Source organism: Arachis duranensis, chromosome 6 (genome assembly GCF_000817695.3).
Source record: "Arachis duranensis cultivar V14167 chromosome 6, aradu.V14167.gnm2.J7QH, whole genome shotgun sequence".
Taxonomy (NCBI): domain Eukaryota; kingdom Viridiplantae; phylum Streptophyta; class Magnoliopsida; order Fabales; family Fabaceae; genus Arachis; species Arachis duranensis.
In genome coordinates, this window is record NC_029777.3 from 84,429,775 (window position 1) to 84,457,033 (window position 27,259).

The window sequence follows — 27,259 nt, forward strand, 5'->3', positions numbered from 1 at the left end:
ACCCAGCAGGCCTAAACCTGGGAAAGCGCCAGAAGATCCAGGACTAAAGTAGCTGAAGTGGGCCCACTAACTTCACCATATGTCTGTTTTCCACTCGGCACATGCACCGGTACAACCATGCCAATGCTGCAGACCCCTAACTGTAGGAACCCATCTCCTCAAGCCTAGCTACGTAGGAAGCCATCTGATGTAAATGCGGTTGCCGGACTTGTCGGCAAATAGCTGAGTGCCCAACAACATCATGGTATAGGCACGAGTAAAGCGCCGCACAGTCTCCTCATCGGCTCCCTCGGGGCACTCTCCGAAAGTCTCCTGGAACCAGGAGCGGTTTACTGCGAACTTCTGAACCTGGCTTGGAGGAGGAATCACTCCAAGCAACTCCTCGAACCACACCCAAGCTGGACGTCCACCCTCGATATACATATGGAAATCTGTAAGGCAACCGCTGACATAACGCCTGTCCACTGCCAATCCCAACTGGTACGCCACGTCCTGAAGCATGATCGTACACTCTTCGAAGGGCATATGGAAGGTGTGCGTCTCAGGACGCTACCGCTCGACGAAGGCGCTGACAAGGGGCTCATCTAACCGGAACCATCTATCGTTCAGCCTAGCCAGATGGTATAACCCGGCCATCTGCAAGTAGGGAACATAGCGCTCATCGAGTGGCATGCCTTATTGCCGCCGCATGCTCCTGATACATCGCTGTGGCTGCGCATTAAATGGACCGCATTATTAGAACCACATACAATACTGGTAACAAAAAAAAACTTAACACAATAAACCACTTACATAAACCACTTACATAAACCATCAACACAACCGCATATAAAACCACTTACAAAAAACCACTTACCCTAAACCACCAACTAAACCGCATGCAAAACCACTAAAATAAACCAAGTTGCAATACCACTATAATAAACCACTAACAATACCACCTAACATAAACCACTTACATAAACCATTAACACAACTGCATATAAAACCACTTACAAAAAACCACTTATCATAAATCACCTACTAAACCGCATGCAAAACCTCTAATATAAACCATTTGCAATACCACCACGATAAACCACTAACATAAACTGCCACTAAAATCACATGCAAAACCACTAACTCAAATAAACCGTGTGCACAAATTTTTCTATGTACTAACCTCGTCGTTGATGACCCCGGCTATATGAGCAACCCCGTCCAACCGGTACAGCCTTGCAGGATCGTCCCCCATCAGCTGAGTCTTCGATTCTACTATTTCTCGGATCGAATCTGGGTCGTTTTCTCTGGGATTTGGTAGGGTATGGGAAATGAGAAGTGGTTCGAATTTGCTTGATTCGAACTCCTTATATAGCCCAATTGTACGTAATTCGAACCAATTAGGTTCGAATTTGTGGTGGCACTTAATCATGAGTAATTCGAACCAATTAGGTTCGAATTATGTTATGGCACCTATTCGTGTGTAATTCCAACCAATTAGGTTCGAATTATGTGTGTGTATTTCGAACCAAATAGGTTCGATTTATGTGTGTGTATTTCGAACCAAATAGGTTCGAATTACATATATGTATGCTTTGACTCATTTGTGAATCAATCTTCAATTTGGCTTATTCATATAACAACTTTCCTTCCATGGTTTATTTGTGTTTTTTACCCTTAAAAATTTGTAAACATCAAACCCTTACAACATGACACTTTGTCCATCGAAAACAATATTTGAGGTGTACTATGATATTTACGATTATGTGTACTTTTATCTCTTCTAAATTCTTTCATGTGTACTTTTGTCTATTTATTGAAACTTTAGTACTCTGTAAATCTTTATTATTCCCTCTCCTTCTATGCAATAATGCCCTCTTTTTTACCCACTCTGCATACATAAATTCACAGGCAGTGTTGAAGAAACAAATAAGTTATCTATATAGACAAGGAATGCAACAATAAGGGTCCTCCTCCCCCATCAATTTGTTACCATTAACAAAGTCCTGAATTTAGAATAGTAAATTTACAATTGGTGTAACTAAATAATAAATGGAGAAGGTCATGCATGAACTCTGGTCCCTGCTGTGTGAATACTAACTAGGCTAGATGTTCTTCTCGAATTCCAAGGATTTCATTAGCACATGCTGAGGGAACATAGATCGCATTTAACAGCGAGCTGTGGGTGCGGCCATAGAATAAGTATATAAACACTCCTATCAGCAACCACACGGACACTCGCAGCCAAGTGGCAACTCTGAAATTCAATCACAAGAGAGTGGTCAGACATTGGTACTCGTGTTTATCGTCCATAAACTCATCTATGGATACACTAAACAAGAAGCATAGATGTGGAGAGATTTCTCACCCAAGATCAATTAGGAGGTAGGTGTTTATAAGAATGCAGGCAGCAGGTAAGAATGGAACAAATGGGCAAACAAAACCTGAAATACAAGGTATCAGGAACAATTAAGATTTCAGCAAAAGCTCCTTAGGAAAAGAGACAAACAACGGAGAAAGATTTACACTTTGCTAAAGTTTAACATCTGAATGAGCTAGCTACAAAAATTTACTTTTTACCAATGCATCAGAATCTGACTAATTTAGATATTTTAATTTGTATGCCCATACCTCCTGTGTGTCCGAAGCTGTGCCTTGCATCATCTTGTCCTATGCAGGTAAGGACAATAACACTGCACAAAAAAAGAATTCCACCCACTCCGCACGATGTGAATCGCAAAATGCTGCATATGCAGAACAAAAGAGAATTCAAAGGCATTTAAATTGCTAACCCAAATGAAACAGTCTTTCTTCGTTTATTTTTCTTTTTACTTTTTTTAACAAAAATGTATACCACAGGATTACACACTTACTGCTAATAAGTCAACCAAAAATATCTCTAGAATAGCAATATTTAGTGGAAAACCATCTCTAAAAGGGAAAGTAAGATGATTTTCATGTTAATCTAAATGGAGGAATGAGGATTGCCAAAGTTGACAGACCTGGGGCACCCGTTGGCTGAAGCAGCAAAGGCAACTATGAGAATTCCTAGGCATAGAAGAGCAATAGTCCATGCAGCAAGTTTCCGCCTACTTTTCTCTTTTTGTTCTTCTTTGCAAATAAATTGAAACACAAGTTCATTAACTAGCACATCATAAAAGACGGATGCAATCATGCAAAGATTGATACAGTAAAAAAAACAAACTTCTACACAATCAAAATGGGCTTTGTGTGCATGTGATGTTGTTATGTATCTAAGGAAAGTGGAAAAACCACACCTTAAAAGATATCTGTTACAAGGGAAGAACCACTCTCTTTAAATACAACAACAATCAACCTACGCTACCTGATGTGAGACTTTGGGCACGAATAATACCCAAGTCCCTAACAGATATAGATTGAAATTTTCAAAATACATAGGTTAAAAGAGATACTAAAATATGTTCCCGGTTAAAATGTATAGATTACAGTTCTCTTGCTTGACTCGAAAAAGTAGTGTTTTGAGCTGATCCCAAAGGAGAGTATTGTCAAGTTAGGTGGGCCATAATTATGGGATGTCACCAAAACAGCTTAGACAATGCAAAGTTACAGCAAAATTACCTGAATGCATTCAAACAGAAATAACCTAATCCACACCAATTAGTCCAATGAGTAACATTTCCAATCCCATCTCACATAAATCATCAACCAGTACAAGAAGCCTTCTATACTTGCAAAATTACAGATACACCTAGACTCTTAAATCTATCCAAAATCATTTCATAAAGGGATCAGAAGATTCAAAATATTTACCTTTGGTTTCTTTTATAATTAAAGGTTGTCCAAGCAGAGCCTCTGACTTGCCATATAGGTGATTATCACAATAACTAGCAGTATCTATAGGACTTGCCCTATCTTCATCATCACCACAAGAATGCCGATCAATAGATTTTTGAAGCGAGGTTGGGATAGGTATTTCATTAGGTGGAACATATCTGATGATCAAAACCGAGACTGCAACAGTGGTAAATGCAAGCAATGTTCCCACACTAACCTGTATTCCCAAAGCAAATAACATATCAATGGTTTATATTTAAAATCTAAGGAAAACACATCTTCCAAGTTATCATCACTAGCTCCTGTCCACCTGAACTTACCATCCCTGCTAACTGGGAAACATCCATAAAGAATGCAAGAGTGGCTGCAAGGACACCAGTGAGAATAGTGCTTTTCAAAGGAACTTGCGTGTGTTTATTGATGTCTGAGAAGAATGAGGGCAACAAACCATCCCTAGCCATCGCCATAAAAGTTCGTGGCTGCAAACATAAATGCCAAGTATATAATGAATTAATGATATAAAAGCTTCCTTAGACCAACATCAAAATGCCTTTCAGAATTTACCCACATCCATCTTTGCTTGCAGTTTAAATAAGAAAATGTTATTTGTGAGATTATTTTGACATTTTGACCAATGTCAGTTCCTGACTTCTTGTTGTACCATTTATTCTAATGCTATACCATTCATAAAGAAAATAAAATAACCCAAAACAATTATAGGACCTAGATGAATGGGAAAAGTAATTTAAAAAATAAATAAAAAACAAAGAAGACCGTGACCAAGTGAAAATCAACAAAGATGTTAAACAAATAAATTAAATTAGCACCTGAGGAAGAAGTGAACCCATCAAACTGGAAAAAAGAGCAGTGACAGCTCCAGTTGTTATTACATAGCTGCCAAGGGGAAAGTGGAGTTTAAACTAAAATGGAAACAGACATCATATATTTAAACAATGAAACAGTGTGCCACTTGCAAACCTTACACGGCCCATTTCATGCCATAGCTAGAAAACGCAGACGAGATCGGAGTATCAGGGTCCAACCTATAATATGGTACCAAGCCAACAATAACTGCTGATACAAGCATATAAAGAATGCAGCATAAACATAATGCTATTGATATGCCAAGGGGCAAATCTCGTTGAGGGTTTTTAACCTGCATGATAATGACATAGAAAAGCTTAGATACAATAATCAAGAGAATGTCGTTTTTTATTTGTTTCCCTAAGAAAGATCAACAATTACCCACTCACAAGTTTAAATAGTGAAAAGAACCATCTTTCTGAAAAAATTAAACTATTATTCACATTTCATTAAAAGAATGGAGGAAGGGGAGCCTCGGAGCAGCGGATGAGTTGTCTCCACGTGACCTCAAGGTCACGGGTTCAAGCCGTGGAAACAGCCACTGATATAATTATCAGGTTAGGCTGCGTACATTACAACCTTGGTTGCGGCCCTTTCCCGGACCCTGCGTTAAACGCGGGACGCTTGTGCACCGGGTTGCCATTAAAAGAATGGAGGCCAATAAGAGTCGAAACTATAAACTGTTTTATCACAGATGCTGATGCCATACTATGAGACAGAGACATGAATGTTATATACTTAACAATATCAACTTCAAAGAACAAAAGAAAAGTTGTGGATGCTTGTGACAGCTACAAAGAATTATTCTGCCTACAACCGCTACCAGAATAATGACAGGTCTGACATTCTTATTCATCAAATTAAATGAAATGTGCAACAATGATTGTGTGCACTGAATATTTACCTCCTCAGCTGTGCTGGAGACTGCATCAAACCCAATGTATGAAAAGAAAACTATTGCAGACCCAGCAAACACCCCATTCACTCCATAAGGAAAATACCTGAGATAAAATCGACATTTCATCTTATATCAATCAGAGTTGTGTTATAGATTAATGCAGATAGCCACACACAAACACACACCATACATTACCCGCTAGGTAGCTCATATCCAATCCATCCAGATTTGAAACCCAGATATCCACCAACTATAATGACGAAAAGCATTGCACAGACATTTAAGGGAGAGTACATGTTTGTATTTTAAAATCATACCTCCTTGATTCCAAGGCACAGGAGTAAGGTCACAATAACAATTAATGCAGCAGCACATGGATCAACAACAACACCAAGACCTGGTAATGTTTGCCGTGTCAAAAAGAAAGGTAGATTGTCCCACCCTCCGAAAAATAAGGCCTATAATAAGCAAGACAAAAATTAATACAACGATGCAACAAATGGAAAAAAGGGAAAAATAGTTCGCACTTCAGACAAAACAGTAAAAAATCCTAACAAACCAGATTTGGGGTTATGCCACGAGCAACAGCTGAACCACCGATAGTATATTCAAGAATCAAGCCCCAACCAACCAACCAAGCAACTCTGAGAATAGCAGCAATAATGAAATCATGGATTTAATATGATGAAAGCAAACAAGGAAACATAGTAATCACCAAAGCAAAATTCTTTTCAGAAAACAAAATCATCAATATCACCAAATGCATTAACCTCACTCCGTTAGAGACATTTGGTAGCAGGATAGTATTACTAACCATTTAAATATTCTGGCAGTGCTAAAAAATTACCAGAGTAGTTCTTCAAATAACATAGTAGTTCAGTTAATCAATATAACTATAGTTCAAATAACATAGGAGTTCAGTTAATTAATATACCTATAGTTAATTGTTACTTACCCTTCTCCAAGGCATATGTATGCATAATGATAAGCACTCCCTGCGGAGGGGCATCGACATGCAAGCTCCGCATAACAAAAAGCCGATAATGCAGCAGCTATTCCTGCAATGAGAAGTGACATCACAAGTGCTGGTCCTGCATGCTCTCTAGCAACTGTTCCTATCAGAATATATACACCAGCTCCTATTGTAGATCCAACCCCTGATTTCAAAGAATGGTTACTTAACTCCGGAAAAGAATATGTTCGGTACAAAGAAGATAAATGCTATATGCACAGGTACTAGAGGAAATGCAAATTAAATCCAAAGTTAGCAATTGTATATGTGGTGTCAATTAGGCATTGTTTCTTATGAACAACCAAAAGTGTAACCGAAATAATTCAGAAGAGAAACGAAAATTAAACCAAATTAGCTTCTAAAAAGTAAGAAAGCTCCTAAGAAACTTGGTGTCATTCTTAGCAACCACAACAAAAACAAAAATCAAGTCTTTTCTCACCAGCTGGATTCGGAAAAAAAAAGAAAGAAGCATAATTTACCATGCAAAAAATCAGTAAATTACTTGAGCACAAACTTTTCAAGCATTTGTCATGTTTCTGAAATCTACTCTAAATTGTCTAGTTCTGGTAGAATACTCCTTAACTTTCACTTAACTTCATTAAAGACAATAATTGAAAGTAGCAAAGAAAAACAAGTTGTACAAATTCATATAGTAATTATCTGCACAAACCTACTTCGAATTTGCAAACCCCAGAAACAAGACAAGGCACTCCACCCTAGCAATATCCACCAAGAACACCAAAACAACAAACTCATATATAGAAACAGAAGAAAGAAGGGGAACAAAACTAATAAATAAATTAAATAAAAATATCACCAAACTTGTTTCAAACATGCGTCACAACCAACAACGTACTTAGTTAGGGGAAAGTAAAAGCAAATGATCATATTCAAGTACAGTATACACACATAACAGATACAAAGTAAACAACAACATTACAAATTACAGCATCAACTAACATACCGTATACTCCAAACAAATGCTCAAGAACTCAATCACAATTACTAATTCAAAGTTAAGGTCTTGAATAGTTTACCAATAGCAACGAGGTCCACAGCAGATAACTTCCTAGCCAATTGATGATGATGACCACCATGTGCCTTGAATTGAACTGAATCAACTTGCTTCCTTCTAATAAAGCTCCCAAATCCACTTGACGACCTTCCTCCAACACCAACACCAACACCACCATTCTCATCCTTCACTATCATCGTCCACAACAAGATTAAGAGTTGATGATGATGATCGGCCTAATTCTGAACACTGATCAACTTTTTTCTATTCCAGGAAAAGCTGCAAACTTTTATGAACCCACCCACCGGAAAATTTTGTGCCCAAATAATGCTACCCGCTATGAGTCAGAAGCAGTTGTTGCGTGTGGCACTGCGGTGCCTGAAACCAATAAACCATATTAAGTATTAATCTAATGATATGATATTGTGCCTGAAACTATATACTATATTATATTGTTTATGGACATAGATTTCTGTCAAAATAATTGATAAAATTTTAAAAAGAATGTTTACTGGGATCCACGCCAGTATTTTGCTATCATCTAATCACCTTATCCTTATCAACATTCAACAATCAACAATCAACAATCAACAATCAACAGGCAATAGATTCTATCCTAAATTCTTAATTCCCTCTCTTGATTTTGGATTTTTCTTCTTCCTCAATTTTATTCCGGAAAAACTCGAAACCGTAAGGAGAACAAAGTGGAAGACGACGATAATAAAAAAGAGGAGTAAATAAACAGTTTTAATTCTTTAATTCTTATCTAAATTAAAACAGTCAATTCAACGATTATTAAGTTAATGATCCTGACTTTGTTATTTTGAAACAACATAATCATTTTTTTTTTAAAATCATTAAATACAAACAGCAATTAAATTAATGAAAGTTTTATTTATAATTTGTGGGTTTTAATTTATCATCTACGGATAGACACGATACGTCCGCAAGCATAATAATATATAGTATTTTTTTAGATAAATCATAATGATATTATGATATAAGAATGGACATGTTGACACGTGATGGTATTGAGGTCTAAAGGTGTTTGGAGAAAAATTTTTTATTTTTTTATTAAGAGACGGTTAGACACAATAGAGACGCGTGTCGGACAAGTGTTGGTGAGTGTCATGTCCGAAATGTGTCCGACACGCCGCACGCAGACACGGCAACAACTCAGCAAAGTATCCGTATTTCATAGGTTTTAAACCTCTACTCCTTTAGTATTTGATGAATTTTTAAATAGATGAATCATTTTTTATCAAAATAATAAAGTTAAGAATTGTGTTGTCTCTTTTAGGATTGGCAATGAGTAGGGTAGGGTTTAGACCCTACCCTAATCCTATTCGCGTGTTAAAAATTTTTTTAAAATTTTACCATACTCTACTTGCGGGATGAGAATTTTTCGATCCTAACTCTACTCGCACCCTAAAGTTCTAAACCCTATCCTACCCGCAGAAAAATAAAAAAAATTTAAGCAAATATAAAATTCAACCATTTCAAATTTCATACATATTAATAAAATCGAAGATAAAAAACTAAGTTCAAATTAAAATTAAAAACAATAAAATCTTAAAGAAATATAACATAAAAGTATAAATAATATGATTATCAATTAACTTAGTGGTTATTTCAAGTTTTTATGAGAGAAAGATTATGGATTCAATACTCACTTTCTTTACTACATACATAACTTTTAGGGCAATTTACTTAAATAAATAAAGTGGGAGAGTTATTTACGTAAATGTGCAAATCTGTTTGTTGTTACGTTTATGTGCAAAACCGGATTTATATGTAAACCGTGGCAACCCACCACGGTTTCTAAACATTCATAAACCGTGGGAGGTCACCACGGATTTGGAGCAAATGGTTTTACATGTAAACCGTGGTAGGTCACCACGGTTTACGAAGGCAAATCGGCGTGCATAAACCGTGGGGAGTCACCACGGTTTATGAGGAAACAATGTTGAACGTAAAACCCGGTAACCCACCGCGGTTTACGTGTATCTACATATATAAGTAATCCGCTGAAGGTAGGGACGGATTTATTAGCAACATAAGGAAGAAAGTGGGTTGATTGTTGTAGAGAGAATTTGGGAAAAGGTTTGGAGGCAGCGAAGGAGAAGTGGGTGGTGGGGCCAATGGAGGATGAGGATCGATTGTACCGACTAAATGGCATCGCTCACGTGGCAGTATATATCGACGAAGAGGTTAGTTACTGTTATTGTTATTATTATTGTAATTAAATTTAATTCTAATATAGCAATTGATATGTTAGTAGGAATATTGCTAGTAAATATTTTTATTTTATTACGTTTATTTGTTTTGTGATTCTGATTAATATTATTTACGTAAATATTAATGTTATTATCGGTATTGTTAGTAATGCATATTTTATTATGCTTATTTATCTTCTTAGTGTGGTTAATAGTATTTTTGCACAATATTTTATTATCATTATTAATATTTTATTCAAAGATTTTTTTTCCTGTATTTATATTGTTAATTTGTTGTAGTGAGTGCACAGTTTTCTTAGCTTCAGTATTTAATACACGATAACAGAATCCATGAATTTAATGTGCACAGTTTTCTTAGCTTCAGTATTATGTATGTTGTTGTTTGTAATGGTTGTATGTTAAGGGATTTTATTTCCGACGTTTTGCAGCCTAGTAGGGTTATTACAGCCGTTAGGCGGCAGCAGAATATGCCCTTACATGACCGGATTATACCGTATCTGGAGACTGCGGGCTTGTATCATCTTGCTAGGCTAAACAGTCAGTGGTTCTGGGTTGATGAGTCTCTGCTTAGCGCATTTATTGAGCGGTGGCGTCCGGAGACCCACACGTTCCATATGCCGTTTGGTGAGTGCACCATTACTTTACAGGATGTTGCGTATCAGCTGGGTTTGCCGATTGATGGTGCGCCCGTTAGTGGGTGCTTGACTGAGTTTGAGAATCTGATGGAACACGGTAGACCAGCATGGGTGTGGTTCCGGGAGTTGTTCGGGGAGTTATCTCCACAGAGTAAAGTGAAGCAGATGACAGTGTGCTACACCTGGTTCCACGAGAGGTTCCGAGTTCTCCCTACAGATGCTACTGATGAAACCGTGCGTGTATACGCACGCGCTTATATCCTGATGCTGTTGTCGTCTCAACTGTTTGCGGACAAGAATGCAAACAGGGTACACCTTCGCTGGTTGCCTTATTTGGCATCATTGGATGACTTGGGCAGATATAGCTGGGGCTCCGCTGCACTAGCCTGGTTGTATAGGTGTCTTTGTCGTGGTACAAACAGAAACGTCGTTAACTTGGCTGGGCCGCTACACCTACTACAGTCTTGGATTTTCTGGAGGTTTCCCACTCTGAGGCCCACTGGTTTTGACCTGTTCGGTTTTCCGCTTGCTTCTAGGTATGGTTAAAAAATATGCGTTCCTAAATTGTAAAAATTGCTAGTGTTATGGTTTGTTTTGACATCATTTCAATTTAAATTGTAGGTGGGCCGAGTTTGTTCCGAGGAACGATGCAGGGGCACGGAGATTAGTTTCCGCACGCCTTGCACTTGATCGTTTGCGTGTCCACGATGTGAGTGATTTATTTATTACTGATGGTCGTACTAGTTTTTCTTACATGCCACTGCCTCATGAACGTCTTAATGTTTCTATGCAGTTTGTGTGGGAGCCTTATTCTTCTGCTGATGTTGCTGTTGTTATTCATCCGGAGATACTAGCTGATGAGCACCGACGGCTTTGGACGGCCGTCACTAGCCTGATATATTTTGCTGCGATCGAGTGGCATCAGGTGGATAAGGTTCTACCCCAGTTCGGCGGTGTTCAGCATCTCCCAGATGTAGCTCTGAACATAGATTGGCTACATGCGAAGGATGGTAGGGGTGGAGACCGGTGGTTTCCTACATATTATCAGGAGTGGCACCAGCTTTGGGAGAACCGGCATCAGTCAGTCATATGGGTCGATCGAGTCCTCGACCCTGGTCCATCAGCAGATTGCCTAGAGTGGTGGTGCCGTGTGGCGCACAGGTTCCTATCCCCAGATGTAGCATTTCAGGATCCGAGGCCGATTGTGTTGACTGAGGAGGCGCGTCACAGAGGGTCGTCCCAGGCACCTCCTAGAGTGCATGTTTATGACAGACCAGATAACAGACGAGTCGATCGGCGTCGCCGTATTAGGACCCGGACCACCGATCGCGAGTGGAGGGAGTTTGCCGACCGATTGGAGCAGGACGTTCCTGGAGCTGAGGCTGGGGATCCAGTGGACTACCGTGTTCCTCGACGTAGAGGCAGACGGCCACCTGCGCGGCCTGACCGTCGAGGTGGGCCTGATGGAGGACCATCCGAGCAGGGGGGTGGCACTGGTCACGTGGCCGCTGAGGATGTAGTTGGATCAGCATCAGCCATGGATCAGCCGACGTTCGACGTGGGTTCTAGCTCACAGCTGTTTGGGAACGTCAGCCCATATGGTTTTGCCGAGTTTACGACCGCGGCTGTTGGGGTGGACATTGCTGATCCTGTTACTGAGTCCGAGTTTTACAGAGACATAGCTGACATGCTTAGGGATGATGATCAGACCCATTATAGGCCACAGATGCCTGAGGAGCATGCCCAGTTTAGTGCTCAGCAGCCAGGCAGTGAAGATGTTCAGGCTCAGTTGGCAGTTGACCTGAACGAGCCAGCAGTTTCGCTGTCCGACCCATGGTTTGCTTTAGGAGGGACACCTGCCTCCGCTTTCAGCGCGGCTCCCGCACACCCCACAGCACCAGCGGCAGATCACAGACCTAGGCGGGTTAGACGTCCTCCTTTGTGTGGCACAGGAGGGCACTTGCTTGGCCAGTTCGACGATGATGACAGTGACACCATTGAGGATTCTGATTAGTTATGTTATATGTTCCTGTCCAGTACTTTCTTTGTTTATTTATGTATTGATCATGGTAGTTACGTTATGTATTGAGCATGCTAATTAGTTTATGTATTGTGCATGCTTGTTAGTGTTTATGGATTTCAGACTTATTGTTAAATATTATTTATCTTTTGACCATGTAGTGTAACCTGCATCAGAATATTTGATGTGTTCCTCTATGGCTTATATTATAATGCACATTATGAAAGATATCTAAAGTGGTTTAATGAAACTGATAAAATAAAAGGAGTTTATTATACTGAGATTTCGTTGTTGATGAAACACGTTGACAGTGACATACTTAACCAACGACGCATTACTAACATTATTTAGACCACGAAACAAATGAGACAGCATAGAAGAGGGTTACACGACATGAGATCTACGCATCCCCTCCACCACTTTGTGATCGCTGGTGACAGTTCCTTCGCGTATGCCCAGGCTGACGGCATAGCCCACAACGCTTCGGCTGATTCTCTTGAGACTGATCCATGTTTCCACGGATCCTGCTTGCCTTTGGACGACCTTCCTTTGCACGCCGCAGATTAGGGTCAGGAATGATGGTTGGGCCACCATATGGAGGCCACAAGCCTTCAGGAATAGGTGGGAGAAACCCCTGCTTGTAAACGTTGAACACCTCAGTCATACGATACACTTCGTGAACATATGACGCCCAGTTTAGCCGGGAGTAGGCGCAACAGGCAATGGCGTGGCAACATGGATAATGCAGCGCCTGGAAGTGACCACAGTCGCATCGGTGATCTTTAAGAGAAACTCTATAGCTACCAAGAGAGAACGTCCCCGTTGGTGTTGTCTCAGCCACGGTGTACTCGGACTGATGCCTGTCGTATAATGTCACAGTAAAGCACCTGGAGTCTCTAAGGTTCCGATCAATAGCCTTGACCAATGCCTGACAGAATTCATGGCCGGATCCGAGTTGTGCCTCTGCTGTCTGTCCCCGTACCACAAATAGCTGAGCAAGCCTCCCGTAGGTTGACTTAACCAACGATGTGACCGGCAGGTTGTGAGTTCCCTTTAGCACGGAGTTCACACATTCACTGATGTTTGTGGTCATGTGCCCGAACCGTCGACCAGCATCCTCATGTTGGGTCCATTTGTCATACTCCATACGGTTGGCCCAGTCACACATTGCTGGATTCTCAGTCCGCATGATGTCGAACCAGTAGTAAAACTCTGCCTCAGTCTTGGCGTAGGCAGCAGTGACCAGTAACCGCCTTGAGTCCTTACCTTTGAACGTTAGGGCGAAATTCGCTGCCACATGCCTTATACAGTAGGCCCGGAAAGCACGAGGAGGCAGCCATCCAGTCTCAGGTGCCTCAAGGGCCGCCTTGATCCCATTATGCCTGTCTGAGATAACAAGGATACCCTCCTGAGGAGTCACATGCTCTCGGAGGTTGGACAAGAAGAATGACCACGACTCTGCATTTTCCCCCTCCACAAGGGCGAATGCTATCGGCAGGATGTTCGAGTTTCCGTCCTGAGCTATCGCCAACAGCAGCGTCCCTCCATACTTCCCATACAAGTGGGTACCATCAATACTGACGAGTGGCTTGCAATGCCGGAATGCCTCGATACAGGGTGGAAATGTCCAGAAAAGTCGGTGAAAGTACATCGTTGACTCATCAACCCCACCACCAATCTGAACCGGAGACGTCTTCAGCACCGTGATTGTTCCCGGCATTGTCGCCTGGATCCCTAGCATCCAACGGGGCAACTCCGCGTAAGACTCTTCCCAATCTCCATATATTTGTGCCACTGCCTTCTTCTTAGCCAACCAGACCTTCCTGTAACTAGGCCTGAAACCGTAATCAGCTTCTGTCGCTTGTTGAAGTACCTTTACCGTAACCGCAGCATCCGCCCTAACCATAGGAAGAATCCTCGCACATATAACGTTATAATCCAGCTGACGGTGATCACTTGAAATAGAAGTTGCGAGGCATGTGTGTGGCCCGTTGTACCTCCTAACCTCCCAAGTTCCCTTTCGTGCACGAAGCGCTACACGAATCAACCAAGTACAACCCTTGCCGAATTCCTTGCATTTTCCATGATACTTCAAATGATCCGATTCGATGACTCTGTACTCAACACCTCGCCGAATGCTATAGTCCTTCACACTGAGCACAGCTTCATCTTTACTCTGGAACGATTGCCCAATCTCAAATTCTGTAGAAGATCTACCCACTCTGTTACCACTGTCTTCCTGTTGACCAAGAGCTTCCAAGTTTAGTGTCGAGAAGTGTGGAGGGTATTGATGAGAAGCAGAACTTGAAGGCCGATGCTGCGCATGTGGATCGCCGCCTGTGTTTTCGTCGCTGTAACCATCGATATCAACAGGCTCCTGGTCAGACTCATCGTCACGCATTGCATTCTCTACTTGATCAGGTCCACCAAATTCTCCGAGATAAGGCACGAGGCCACCACCGGTGCCCACAACGTTGGGAGGCTCAATGACTGTTGCATGCTCCAAAGGGACAGAACCAACAACCTCCGTTTGTTCTAAGTCATCCGCAAAAGAAGGTGATTGAACCGGCGGAAGATACGGTCTGACCGCAGGCATCGAACTAGATGCACCACCCGCGGAAGCTACGCAAGGAACTGGAGCGGATGCCCCAGAACTATCGACACCAACCTCCAACTTCGCGAACAACTCATGGATTCTGATCTCCGGAAAACTCCTTACACAGTAGAACAGAACCCTAATATCTTCATCAGCCTTAACCGCAAAGGTTTCATACTGAACACCGGTCGAGACAACCGCCATGGGAATCTTGTAGAATAGTTTCTTCACCCACTTGCAACCCAACACGCCAAGCTTCTCCAAGATGCTGTTCTTCAAGTCCGACAAACTCATCGACGAACTGATAAAAATACTTAGTGGTTCTCTGTCGGTGAACTTCACACCTTGGCTTTTGCTTTTTTTATTTTTCCAGAGCAATGCACCAGAGCAAGAAAGCTCTCTTCTTCACTAGCCATTGTGAGAATGATCTCTTCTGGTGCTTGAATCACCCACATATATATAGATTTTCTGTCATAGTAAACCGTGGCAACCCACCACGTTTTTTGCCCATTATTCTACATAAACCGTGGTAACCCACCGGGTTTTATGTGCTTATATCTTTTCCTCATAAACCGTGGTGACTCCCCACGGTTTATGCTTGCCAAATTTCCTTCATAAACCGTGGTGACCTACCACGGTTTTCTCCTACAAAATTTTGCTCCTAAACCGTGGTGACCTCCCACGGTTTATGCATGTTTAGAAACCGTGGTGGGTTGCCACGGTTTACATATAAATCCGTTTTGCACAAAATCGTAACAACAAACAGATTTGCACATTTACGTAAAGAAATCCCTCTTTTTATTTATTTAAGTAAATTGCCCTAACTTTTATATATATATTATAACTTTTACATATATATTAGATAATATATTAGGGGTGCGAATAAGATAAGACATGGTATATTCTGATCCGTACCTTATTTTACCTGTAGATATACTCGCACTGTACCCTATTCTATTCGCAGTAAATCGGATAGACAATTTTATTCGAATGAGTTGGTCCAAGTTAAATACCCGCAAATAGAATATAGAGAAATTAAGTATTTTGTCTTTTAAAATATAGTTATTACTTATTATACATTAGATAAATAGAGAAAATCAACCTTTTTTTTTCTCTATCAAATATGGTTAGGTGAATACATGTACAACTTTGAAAAATTTAGCAAAATAAAATAAAATAGTTTTAATATTACCTGAAATCTTATACCAGCTTTTATTATATATTTATCCTATTTTCATGCATGTAAGTCATGGGAGAATTTGAATATTAATTACATTTGAACTTTAAACCTATACATCTCTCGCAGTCTAGTAAAAAAAAAACTAAACTTCAAAATGTTACTAAATCGTGGTAGTGACATAGATAATGTTGAATAAATAGACAAATGTAAAACTCGTGTATCCACTCCGATTTCGTGATGATGAGAAACAAAATGACAGATAGGTTGATTTTTTAAATTTTTGGTAAATATATTTTTGACAAAATTTAAATATAAAAAAATTTTTGACTTTAATAAATGGATGACAATTTAGTCTTTTCGTTTATTTGTCTTTCATATACTAAACAAAATTGGCTGACGTGACTGAAACGGTGTTCAGGTGTCCGTTACGGTGTCACGCTAGAATGAGAATAAAGTTTGAAGGACAAATAAGTCATTAACGTCATTTTACAAATAAAGTTGGAAGGACAAATAGGTCCTTGAGAATTTTTTTTTCAAACTTAATAAACTCCTTTCCTAAATTCTCTCATCTACCTCTTTCCATTTTTATATTTCTTTTTACTATTTTTACTCTATATATAATTATATTTTATATTAGTAATTTGACAAATCAAAATACGTCATTCAATATTTTTTATAATTAAAATATTTTAAATGTAAAAGTATACACATTAAATTATTTTAAATTTTAGATAACGAATGTTAAAATTAATTATTAATAAAAAATTAGACTTTTCATATAAAAATAATAACTAAAGATCTTATTATTTAATTTTTTATCTGCAGATATCTTGGTTTTCTTAGTTAGAAACTTTTGTCAACTTACGACTTTTTTTTGTAAAAGTAGTTTGATTTTATAAATCTTTTGTGTCATGCATAATTTATACTGTTAGAACAAAGTAAACTATAATTTTTAAAAAAATTTATTCTCGTAATGTTATTATGGATAAAAATACCAGTTCTAATATAATACACAAATACACTAATGCTAACTTAATACATGAATGATGCACAAATGAACTAATGATAACTTGATGCATAAATAAACTGATGCTAACTAATGCCACTGATATGATGAAAACTGAACTAATGCAATTTAACAAATTCTAATATAATACACAATTACACAAATGTACTAAAACTGAACTAATGCAATTTAAGAAAAAAAGTAGAAACAGAACAAGCCCAATTTCTGCAATTTTAATACAAATAATTTAAATTGCAGAATACAACAAGTTAACTAGATTTCAAAATACAAGCATAATTTTATAAACTAAATTCTCATAATAGAAGTATAATGAAAAAAAATTCCCAATGACCTATTTGTCTTTCGAACTTTATTTGTAAAATGACGTCAAGGACTTATTTGTCCTTCGAACTTTATTCCCTTTCCAGCGTGGTACCGTAACGGACACTTGGACACCGTTTCAGCCACGTTAGCCAGTTCCGTTTAGTATATGAGAGACAAATAGACGGAAGGATTAAATTGTCCTCCACTTGTTAAAGTCAGAGACTTGTTTGTATTTAAATTTTATAAAAAATGTATTTATCAAAAATTTAAAAAGTCAGGACATATCTATCTTTTTTCCAAAATCAAATTAGCCACCCCGAATTAGTGTCAGGTTGAGAAGTATAAAAGTATAAAACCAAGCTATCTCCTATTGCGCAGATGCAAAATTTTCTTTCTTTTTTTTTTTGTATAGACCTTGTTTTTGTATGATAATATTTTGGAGGTATATCTCGTCTTAAAAGAAATTGAACTTGTTTTTTTATCTCTAAAAGATGTATATTTCTATTCTGACGCTCATATGTTAAGAGGTATAAAAATTCTATAATTATAGAATATTAAACATAAAATAAAACTTATCATGTGTGTCTCTGAGATTAAATATAGAAATTTCTTTTTATAGGCATAAAATTGATGAATAAAGTTGATGCTATGACCGTTTGATCATTAAGATGGAAATAATGGTCATTAAGTCGATAATGAAGGTGTCGGTTACAAGCAAAGAATGAATGATAATTAAGGTCGAGTTATGACTCATAATGCACAATAAAGACTGAGCTATAAGATAACGGATCACAACCCCTAAGCTACCGATCATATGATCCAGGCTAAGTTTAGAAAAATAAAATGAGTTATAACTCGATTAAAAGATAAGTGAATAATGATATGGTGAGCCTTCAAGTTTAGTCGGGTTATTAATTAAGTGATAAGAGTTATTCAATTAATAAGATAGTTGTGTGGGGGATGTTTTTTCGCTTAAGAACAATTTTAGCATTTGATTGTATGTGAACTTAAAAGTTCAAAAATAGATATCTATTGATAGAATCGATTGTATGATCCGAGGATATAATGGTTAATTGTCTTAAGAACTTTTTCGGCCTACAACAACTTATTGATGAATTTTTCGTTCAAAATAATTAGTTATTGAATATTTACAATTTATATTGAAGGTCATATGACATGAATAAGATAAATTGAGAAAATAAATATGTATAAAATCACAGCATATATTGAATAATATATATGATAAAATTATAGGAGTTCAAAACAGAAAAATATGCCTTGAAAGTTGATAATTATAGAGAAGAAAATGACGTATAAATATCACATACCAAATGTGAATTACTTAATTTTATTTATTAAAATTTGAACTTTATTTCGTAGAATCTACATTAACTTGTTAATAAAGCAATAAAATAATTAATCATTTAATAATATAAATAAATTTTGTTTAACTATGAAATATATTTCTTGTGCAAAAATAACAAATTTATATGTTTGTAACTATTTTTTTGCTTAATTTTATGCATTAAATAAATAATAACATAAAATTTAATAGCATAAAGTGAATACTATAACAATTGTATACAATTGATTTTTTATAAAATCTGATTTTAAGATTTGAAATCATTAATCCATAAGAATATAGCACATAATGAAATAAAAATTTAATTGACATGGTTGTCATATGTCTTTATTGTATAGAACATATATTAAGATTTGAATATAACTAATAAATCAGTAAATATTAGTTACACAAAATATAAATATAAAAATATGTGTAAACAAAATATATAATTTTACTTATGTAAATAGAGAACTTTAAAAAAGTTAGCAAAATTGATAGATAAATTTATATTTGTATCGATTGAAAACCGAGTTTTTTTTCTCATATTGGTCGAAAGTCGAGTTTATTTTCGGATTGATTCATTGATTGATTATGACATGTGAAATATTATGATACATAAAAATAAAGTAATTCGAATGTATAAAGAACATATTTTATAAAAAGTTACGATAAATTAAAATTTGATTAAAGGTATTAAATAAAATTTTAAACAAGATTGTTGAAATTGGTTCAAAAATTTGAATGTAAATCAAGTTTTATGAACTTGAGAGGAGTAAGAATTATTTTATCAATCCTGCTATGTTACCAATAATATTTCTGCCAACATCTGCCAACTCTTATTTATCAATGTGTTTAATGGAAGTGTCTTTGTGGATGTGTCTAATAAAAATGTCTTTTTTATAGTTGTGTTTAATAGAAGTGTCTTTATAGATATATTTTTTGGATGTGTCTCTTTATATATGTGTTTAAAATATAATAATTAATCATTGTTGGCAAGAAATTGACAGATAATATGTTGGTACCTATCCTTTTCCTTATTTTATTCGTTCTCACAGACAGCACCAATTATTCTTGTATGGATGAACTTCCGAGGTATATCTTATCTTAGAGAAAATTGAACTTGTGTCTTCAACTCCAAAAAATATATACACCTAAATATTAGATTTTTATTTATTTAAATAAAAAATCATTGAAAATTACATAACTCAATTTAATCTAAAAGAAGTATAATTTACTTTTTAAAAGATACTAATATAAGTTAAATTGGTCTAATTATCTTTTGTTTTACTATTATTAAAATACTGATATATAAGATAAAACTTACCACGTCTTATGTTATTAATTTATCAATAATGAATCGGTGATACATCTGCTAAAAACTAATATTCATGCTAATATGTTTTAGGAATGAAAATTGAGGAATTAAATAGCAGATATAGAAATGTAAAGCATTTTTGGCGTGTACAGAAAGTGGCAACTGGCATGTGAGTTGGGAACTATGAGGAAGAGCTTTCTCGATTAAAATTATATTATATACTTTTAAGATTTAAGTATTTGATATTTATTATTTTTATTATATAATGTAATTGAAAGATATTAAATCTATTTTATCTTAATTATAATAGAATTAATGTAATTTTTATTAAAATAAATAATCTTGTAAAAGTTTCATAGAATTATATCTTTTCAAAAGAAAATAGGGATTGAGAGAAATATTTTCCTTTCATAAATGAGGATGAAAAAAAATTGCAGATGTGAAATGAGAAGTAGGATTATGGGTGGCAGGTGGAAGAGTGAATCTGTGTCCTATCTAACTCCATTTCGGCTCTGCTCTGTGTTACAATGACTTGTAAAAAGTCCGTTTCATCTGTGTTTACGGATAGTAAAAGTTGAATTTTGGATAGTAAAAGTTGAATTTTAAGTTTCTAACTTACTTCGGATGTATTCATTTCACTCTTACCTGCCTTTATAATTATTAAAATTTAATAAATAAAATTAAATTTTAAAATTTATATAACTATAATCTTATAAAAAATTTAAATTAAAATGATAACTAAATTTCTAAAAATTTTGAATTTAAACTAATTAGTTCTTGAAAAAAATATCAATTTGATCTTCCACCATAGCAAACATAGATATGTAATGTTCTTCTATCAATACATCACAAAAAACTTAATTATGGTGTTATTTTACTACGACGTATTTATTTATGAAAGATCGTCGTTTAGATAATAATTTTTGAAACAAAACTTCACCTGTTTTAGTAGAATTCATGATAAATAAAAAACAAATCATAAAAGTTATATAAAAACTCAAAAGATAATAAATGCATCAATGTCTAAAATTACATCTTTTCTATTCTCACGATGCAACACACATTATTGTAGACAATAAAATATATGGACAACTCCGTTTTGTTTCGCACTGTTCATGATGAAAGGACATATATGTCCATAGTTTTTATCGTAGAGAACATAATTAGTTTTTTTTTCCTTCAAGAACTAATTAGTTTGAGATCGAAATCTATGAATATCTAATTGTCACTTTACTCTATATATTATATATACAGGGCAGGTATTTCCTAAACTTGTCCCACCAAAAACCCGCCTTGCACCGAATCGGGTAATTACCCATCCCAACCGGTAAAGACGGGTGAGTACCAGTGGATCTGGATTGTGTTGCCACCCTGTGGGAGGTCGTCCCTGTCTCCCATACTCCCCATCCATATACGAAGCTTATCCGCAGGTAGAGCAAGCCACAACATCTCAATCAAAAAATTATAATTTACGTCAGATGGAGCCAAATATCGTAAATCACATATCAGTGGCCAAATAATTGTAGATATGAACATTTATGAAGTAGGGACATCTATCCTCGTGTATAGGTGTCGATTTAACAGATGGAATAAAAAGGCCTCCTGTTCACTTTAGAGGGAAAAAGAAACAGATCACTAGGCATTTATCGAATGTTAAAACAAGAATAATAAAATGAAATGAGATGGGGCGAAAGTTTATCTTGTCCCTTAACTATATAGTAAGATTTTATCTACAGACTACAGTACCTGAATATCAAATATTAACTCAGGTATAGTTTTGGGTGGAAAAAATGCAGGAAACTCACCAATGAGGTTCCCATAAAAAAAGTTTGTAGACAGATGGATCAGTTCTATAGCATGAGAATGATCAGCAAAAAGTGTGAATGAATCTCTAGATAAGTCTTCAAAAAGTAGAAAATAAGCACATCCACTCAAGCCTTGGACTTTTCAGCAGCAGCCAATAATTTCGTCACAAATGTGTCAAGCATTGAAGGGAAGACGGAAAGCTCTTTATCTTCAGTAAGAGTGTCTGTATAAATAAAAAGAATAAATAAAACCCAATAAACATTAGTCAACAAGCAAAAGATATGCTACCCTAACTAATCATAAAAAGATTGAGGGAAGTGCTATCTTGAAAACCTTAGAAACCATTGTAAAATGTGATTCAAATTCAGGTGATTGAGCAGCAAAGACAAGCTTTTGTGCAGAAAACATTTCTCCACTAGCAAGTAACATCAGACCCTTGCTCATTCTCTAACAGCATCCCAAAATGTGCACTGACATCAGATTCAGTAACTTGCTAACTTGTATTGAGTTGAATTTCTAACTATCTATAGAGGACACAACAATCCCAACGATGCAGTTTATCTTCCAAGTTATCATCTTTATGGAAGGTCAATGCCTCTAGCATAACTTGTATGGGGAATCACCTACAGCATCTTATACACTTACATTGGTCACTTTATGAAGCACAACAAAAACGCTAACTTCCTGATGTACATCCCAATTACATCACCTAACATTGGTTGCGGTGATATGATCAAAATATTATTAGATTGAACACTTAGTACCAGGAACAAAGGTATCTAACTATCTATGCAGAAAATGAGGTGAAACTATTGGATAATAAAAACCACACAGAATTTCCAGCACCGACGTGCATATTGTTATGTGTGTAACATACTAACATTGGCAGGATAACTGACGATCTGAGCCAACCGATCCAAACCGAACATATTAATTTTCATTAGATGGGTTCTTATTCTCCCTCAAACCTGACCTAACCCAACCCATTTACATCCCTAAAACATGGCAGGGATAACTGACAATCTGGGCCAACCGATAAACATCCCAGGCTGAGATTCAAGACAACTGTACAACTGTATTGTACATGAATTGGTGGAGGCAATCAACAACAATCTGTTTTGAATAAATAGCCAGCCTAGTTAGCTGTCACAAAGCAGCAGTCCCAGTAGTCTGGATAAGCATATGCCGACCACTATTATCAATTATGCTTATCCCTGACAACCATGACATTTCCTCAGCAAATGCACGCTGTAAAATGCTATTTGTAGCTCACTTTCATAAAATTTGTTTTAAACCATTGACTTTAATTCATTGGGCTCCAAAGTCATATTTAAATTTGGACCAAAAGATGGTTTATAACCTGCATCTTTCATGTCCTTGGTCAACTGATCCAGGACCTTATATATCTCAGCACTCTGAGGGTGCTTCTCATCTCTGGATATAAAGCAGTTCAAAAACCCAGATACCTCAACCCAACTACAGCCTATTTCCTTTTGCAAACCTTTTTCCTTCATCTGATTTCTCACTCTATAAACATTTTGCCACTCTCCTTCCTCGGCATAAATATTTGAGAGCAGAACATGGTAGCCTGCCATCCGTTGTTCTCTCTCCATATTTAGCAGCTTTTCTGCAACAACCTTTCCCAATTCAAAGTATCCATGATTTTTGCAAGCCCCAAGAAGCGATCCCCAGATTTCTATTGCATTGCCATCTCTACCCAATTCATTAACAAACTCATATGCCTCAACCACCCTCCCGACCCTCCCTAACATGTCCGCAACACAACAATAATGCTCAATGGATGGCTTAATTTTATGCACTTCTTCCATAGACTCATATATCTGAAGACCTTCATCGACCAAACCAGTATAACTACAAGCAGACAAGATGGCAACAAAAGTAACCGCGTCGGGCTCAATGCCAGATCTCAGCATAGAATCATACAAGGTAAGAGCTTTTCTTCCCATCCCATGCTGTCCATAGCTCATCATCATTGTAGTATATGTGACTGAATTCTTCTCAGGTGTTCTGACAAAGACATCTTCAGCATAAGCAATTGCCCCTGTTTTGGAATATGTGTCAACTAAAGCAGTTCCCACAAAAACATTTTGGTCTAATGAATGACGAATGGAGAATCCATGAATTTGCCTAGCAAAGGCTATGCTTCCCATTGAGCTGCAAGCTGGGAGAATTGAAGCCAAGGTCACTGCATTAGGCACTACATTGTGTAATAATGCCTCTCTAAGAATTATAATCGCTTTCTCATTGAGCCCATTCTGTGTATAACCAGCAATCATAGAATTCCATGTGGCCTGATCTCTGTCGCTCGGGAAATTCTGCTCAAATAGCAATTCGGAAGTTCTAATGAAGCCAGATTTTGCATACATATCTATCAGATAACTCTCCATTCCCTCAAATTCTATCCCATGCCGAATTAGATACGCATGAGTTTGCCTTCCAACATGTGAGTTTCTAAGGTTAGAAGCTGCGGAAAGAAGGGCAGTAACCGTGACAGAATCAAAAGCAAACTTCTGCTTCTGCATCTCACAGACAAGCATCAATGCTTCCTCATCTAAACCATTCTGCACAAAGGAAGAAACTATAGTATTCCATGATACGTGATCCCTTTCCACCATCTTATCGAAAACCTTAAACGAAGTTTCAACAGAACTACATCTCGAGTACATAACCATGATTGCATTGAGAATCATAACAGGCAAAACCACCAAACTCTTCAGTACAATGGCGTGTATCTGCTCAGCCAATTTTACCTGCTGCAGCTGCGAAACAGCACTGATAACAGAAAGAAACGTTACATCATCGCATACCGCCTCATCCGAATATAATGCCGCAACAAAAACATCAATGCCTTCAACAGGACAGTTATTCTGAACATAACCTGCAATCATGGTGTTCCACACCTCGGTATTCTTCTCCGAGCACCGCTCAAAAAACACCCTCGCCCGTTCCAAACAACCAACCTCAGCATACATAAGAATAGCAGAGCTCACAACAAACAAGTCATTCACATACTCATTCCCAAACTTCACAACCAACCCGTGCAAAGCACGTGCGGTTCTCGAATCCCCAGTCCCAGCCACAGCGGGGAACACATTCACGAAAGAAACGGCGCTGGGCGTTATTCCCCGTTGCATCATCTGGCAGAAGGCTTTAACGGCTTCCACGTGGCGCTCCGTCTTGACGTGCCATGAAACCAAGGTGTTCCAAGCAATGACGTCTCGCTTGGGCATAACGGAGAACACCTTGAGTACATAATCGCGTTCCGGTTGGGTCGCGTTTGGTGGCAAGCAAGTGGAGTACATGTGGAGGAGGGAGTTGTAGACGATCCGGCTGGGGTTAGGGTTTGTTTGGCAGCAGCGGAGGAAGTGCGAGTGAATGATTTTTCCGGTGGAGAGGTTGAGGGAGAGGGCGCAGGCTTTGAGAGTGGCGGAGAAAGTGTAGGAGTCGAAGCGCGTTGAGGGGGTGGACTTCATACGCGCGTAGAAGTGGAGGGCGTGGAGGGGCAGGTTGTTGCAGACGAAGCCGATGATGATGGTGTTCCATAGGACGGTGGATGGGAAGGGGAGGGAGTCGAAAAGGTGGCGCGCAAGGTGGGGGTCTCCCTGCTGGCACAGTTGGCTGAGGCGGGAGCGGATGGTGGGAGTTGTGGGCTTCGGAATGGGCTTGGGCTTGGGCCTGGGAGGGTGTGTATCTTCGGAGAGTGTGGGAACTGGTGAGTATGAGCTGGGCCTGGGTGAGTCAGAGGAGGAAGAGGCGACGGTGAAGAAGGTGAAGGAGCGGGAAGGGGATGAGCTAATGGCTGTACAAGAAGGCATTGCTGAGAGTGTGTCGGAGAATATGATTTGATATTAGAGGTGAACCGGTGTTGGGACTTGAAATTCATTGATGATAGGGTGAAAAAATCATCCTTGAGACCTTGACCAATAAGTTCTCATCTTATTTTTGTGTGAACTTTGTTGCAAAAGTTTAAAAATATTTTTAAATTTTATTTTTATTTTAATTTTGTTTAATAAATTTAAGACAAGCAAGATCACTTCATTGAATTGAAAATGGATTTTCTCCATTTTTATTAACATTTAAAAGAATAAAGTGTGATTTTTTATATTTAATTTTATAAATAAGATTAAAATTAAATAGGAGAGACAACAATAAAGAATGAGATTCTATATTAGATACTATTTAATTTTTTTTATTGGAGATGATCCACTCCAGCATTGAATTATTATGTCTGCTATGTTCAACCGTATCTTAATAACAATAAATTTTTTTCAGATATATTTAGACACACTTAAATATTATCACGTATTAGTGTGTCTAATTTTATTTTTGTAACAATTTTAAATTTGATACAAATTTTTTGTTACAAATGCTCCATTTTATTGTAGTGTAAATTCAAAATCAATCCACCAATAATTTCTCAAAACTGTGTTTGGTTTACTTGCGTTAAAGGTTATTCTTGTAAAATTATTGCTGAATTGGTTTTAAAATTTTTGAAAGATTAGTAACCGGAATATATTTGATGCAAATATAAAAATTTTTGAAACAAAATTAAAACAAAATAAAACCTAAAATTATTTTTAAAATTTTTATCAAATTTTAAAAATAAAAATTATAATTTATCTTTTATTTTATTATTTTTTAGTACTTTTTTATTGAATTTTATAATATAAAATAAAATATGCACGTTCTCTTTTAATTAAATAATTTTATTTCTAAATAATCTATAAAAGATTTTAAAATATTCTAGGATCATTTAAATAGAAAATGAAAAGGTGAGTTATTGAGGTTTTTATTAAAATAAGTAAAAAAAAATTAATTCTTAAAATATAAATAACACAAAAGCTATATTAAAACGAGTCTCTATTATTTTTTTAACTGGACTAATAAAATGAATTTATATAATTACGCTTTAAATTAGAGAAAATAGGCGCGAAATATTCCATTTCTCTTCCTGTACAAACAAGTTAAACTTGTAACACTTTATTACACAAAATTTTACGCTATAATCATAAATTAAAGGTGATAAGATATTACGATGCTTAAAAAAAATACATACATAATAATTAAAGATTGATAATATAATTAGGAGCCTGTAAAAGAAAATAAACGTCAATAGCCATTAATCACACACAAAAATACGTTAATGCGATTATACTTCGTATACATAAGTAAGAGATATCATAAGTTTCA

General features: G+C 37.0%; 3 protein-coding genes across 5 annotated transcripts; all 3 read right to left on the minus strand.

Annotated features, from left to right (window-relative positions):
* Positions 1-1,896: 1,896 nt before the first annotated feature.
* On the minus strand, positions 1,897-8,294 carry LOC107494361 (cationic amino acid transporter 4, vacuolar-like). Its single transcript, XM_052263359.1, is given in 14 exon segments — positions 1,897-2,236; positions 2,348-2,423; positions 2,611-2,723; positions 2,982-3,090; positions 3,772-4,012; positions 4,116-4,274; positions 4,623-4,689; positions 4,779-4,951; positions 5,564-5,660; positions 5,753-6,015; positions 6,117-6,201; positions 6,513-6,714; positions 7,607-7,962; positions 8,134-8,294. Coding segments are annotated over 13 exon segments (1,917 nt in total). The 5' UTR covers positions 7,782-7,962; positions 8,134-8,294; the 3' UTR covers positions 1,897-2,079.
* A 4,582-nt stretch (positions 8,295-12,876) lies between these two features.
* LOC107494329 (uncharacterized) lies at positions 12,877-15,366 on the minus strand. Its single transcript, XM_016115387.1, has one exon. It carries the CDS (start codon positions 15,364-15,366, stop codon positions 12,877-12,879), a length of 2,490 nt encoding a protein of 829 aa, XP_015970873.1.
* Positions 15,367-21,264: 5,898 nt separating this feature from the next.
* LOC107494360 (pentatricopeptide repeat-containing protein At3g22150, chloroplastic) lies at positions 21,265-25,946 on the minus strand. 3 transcript variants are annotated; one of them, XM_052251344.1, is made up of 3 exons: positions 22,382-25,946; positions 22,048-22,271; positions 21,265-21,691 (listed from the first exon to the last, which is right to left on the minus strand). In XM_052251344.1, the coding sequence occupies exon 1, from the start codon at positions 25,882-25,884 to the stop codon at positions 23,338-23,340; it is 2,547 nt and encodes an 848-aa protein (XP_052107304.1). In that variant the 5' UTR covers positions 25,885-25,946; the 3' UTR covers positions 21,265-21,691; positions 22,048-22,271; positions 22,382-23,337. The 3 variants fall into 3 exon arrangements, with proteins under 3 accessions (XP_052107304.1, XP_052107303.1, XP_015970900.1); XM_052251343.1 differs by having other exon boundaries at positions 21,265-21,844; XM_016115414.3 differs by having other exon boundaries at positions 21,265-22,271.
* Positions 25,947-27,259: the final 1,313 nt, after the last annotated feature.

Excerpts from the sequence above, each read along its gene's own strand:
- LOC107494360 (XM_052251344.1), bottom strand. The coding sequence starts at position 25,884 with ATGCCTTCTTGTACAGCCATTAGCTCATCCCCTTCCCGCTCCTTCACC.
- LOC107494329 (XM_016115387.1), bottom strand. The coding sequence starts at position 15,366 with ATGAGTTTGTCGGACTTGAAGAACAGCATCTTGGAGAAGCTTGGCGTG.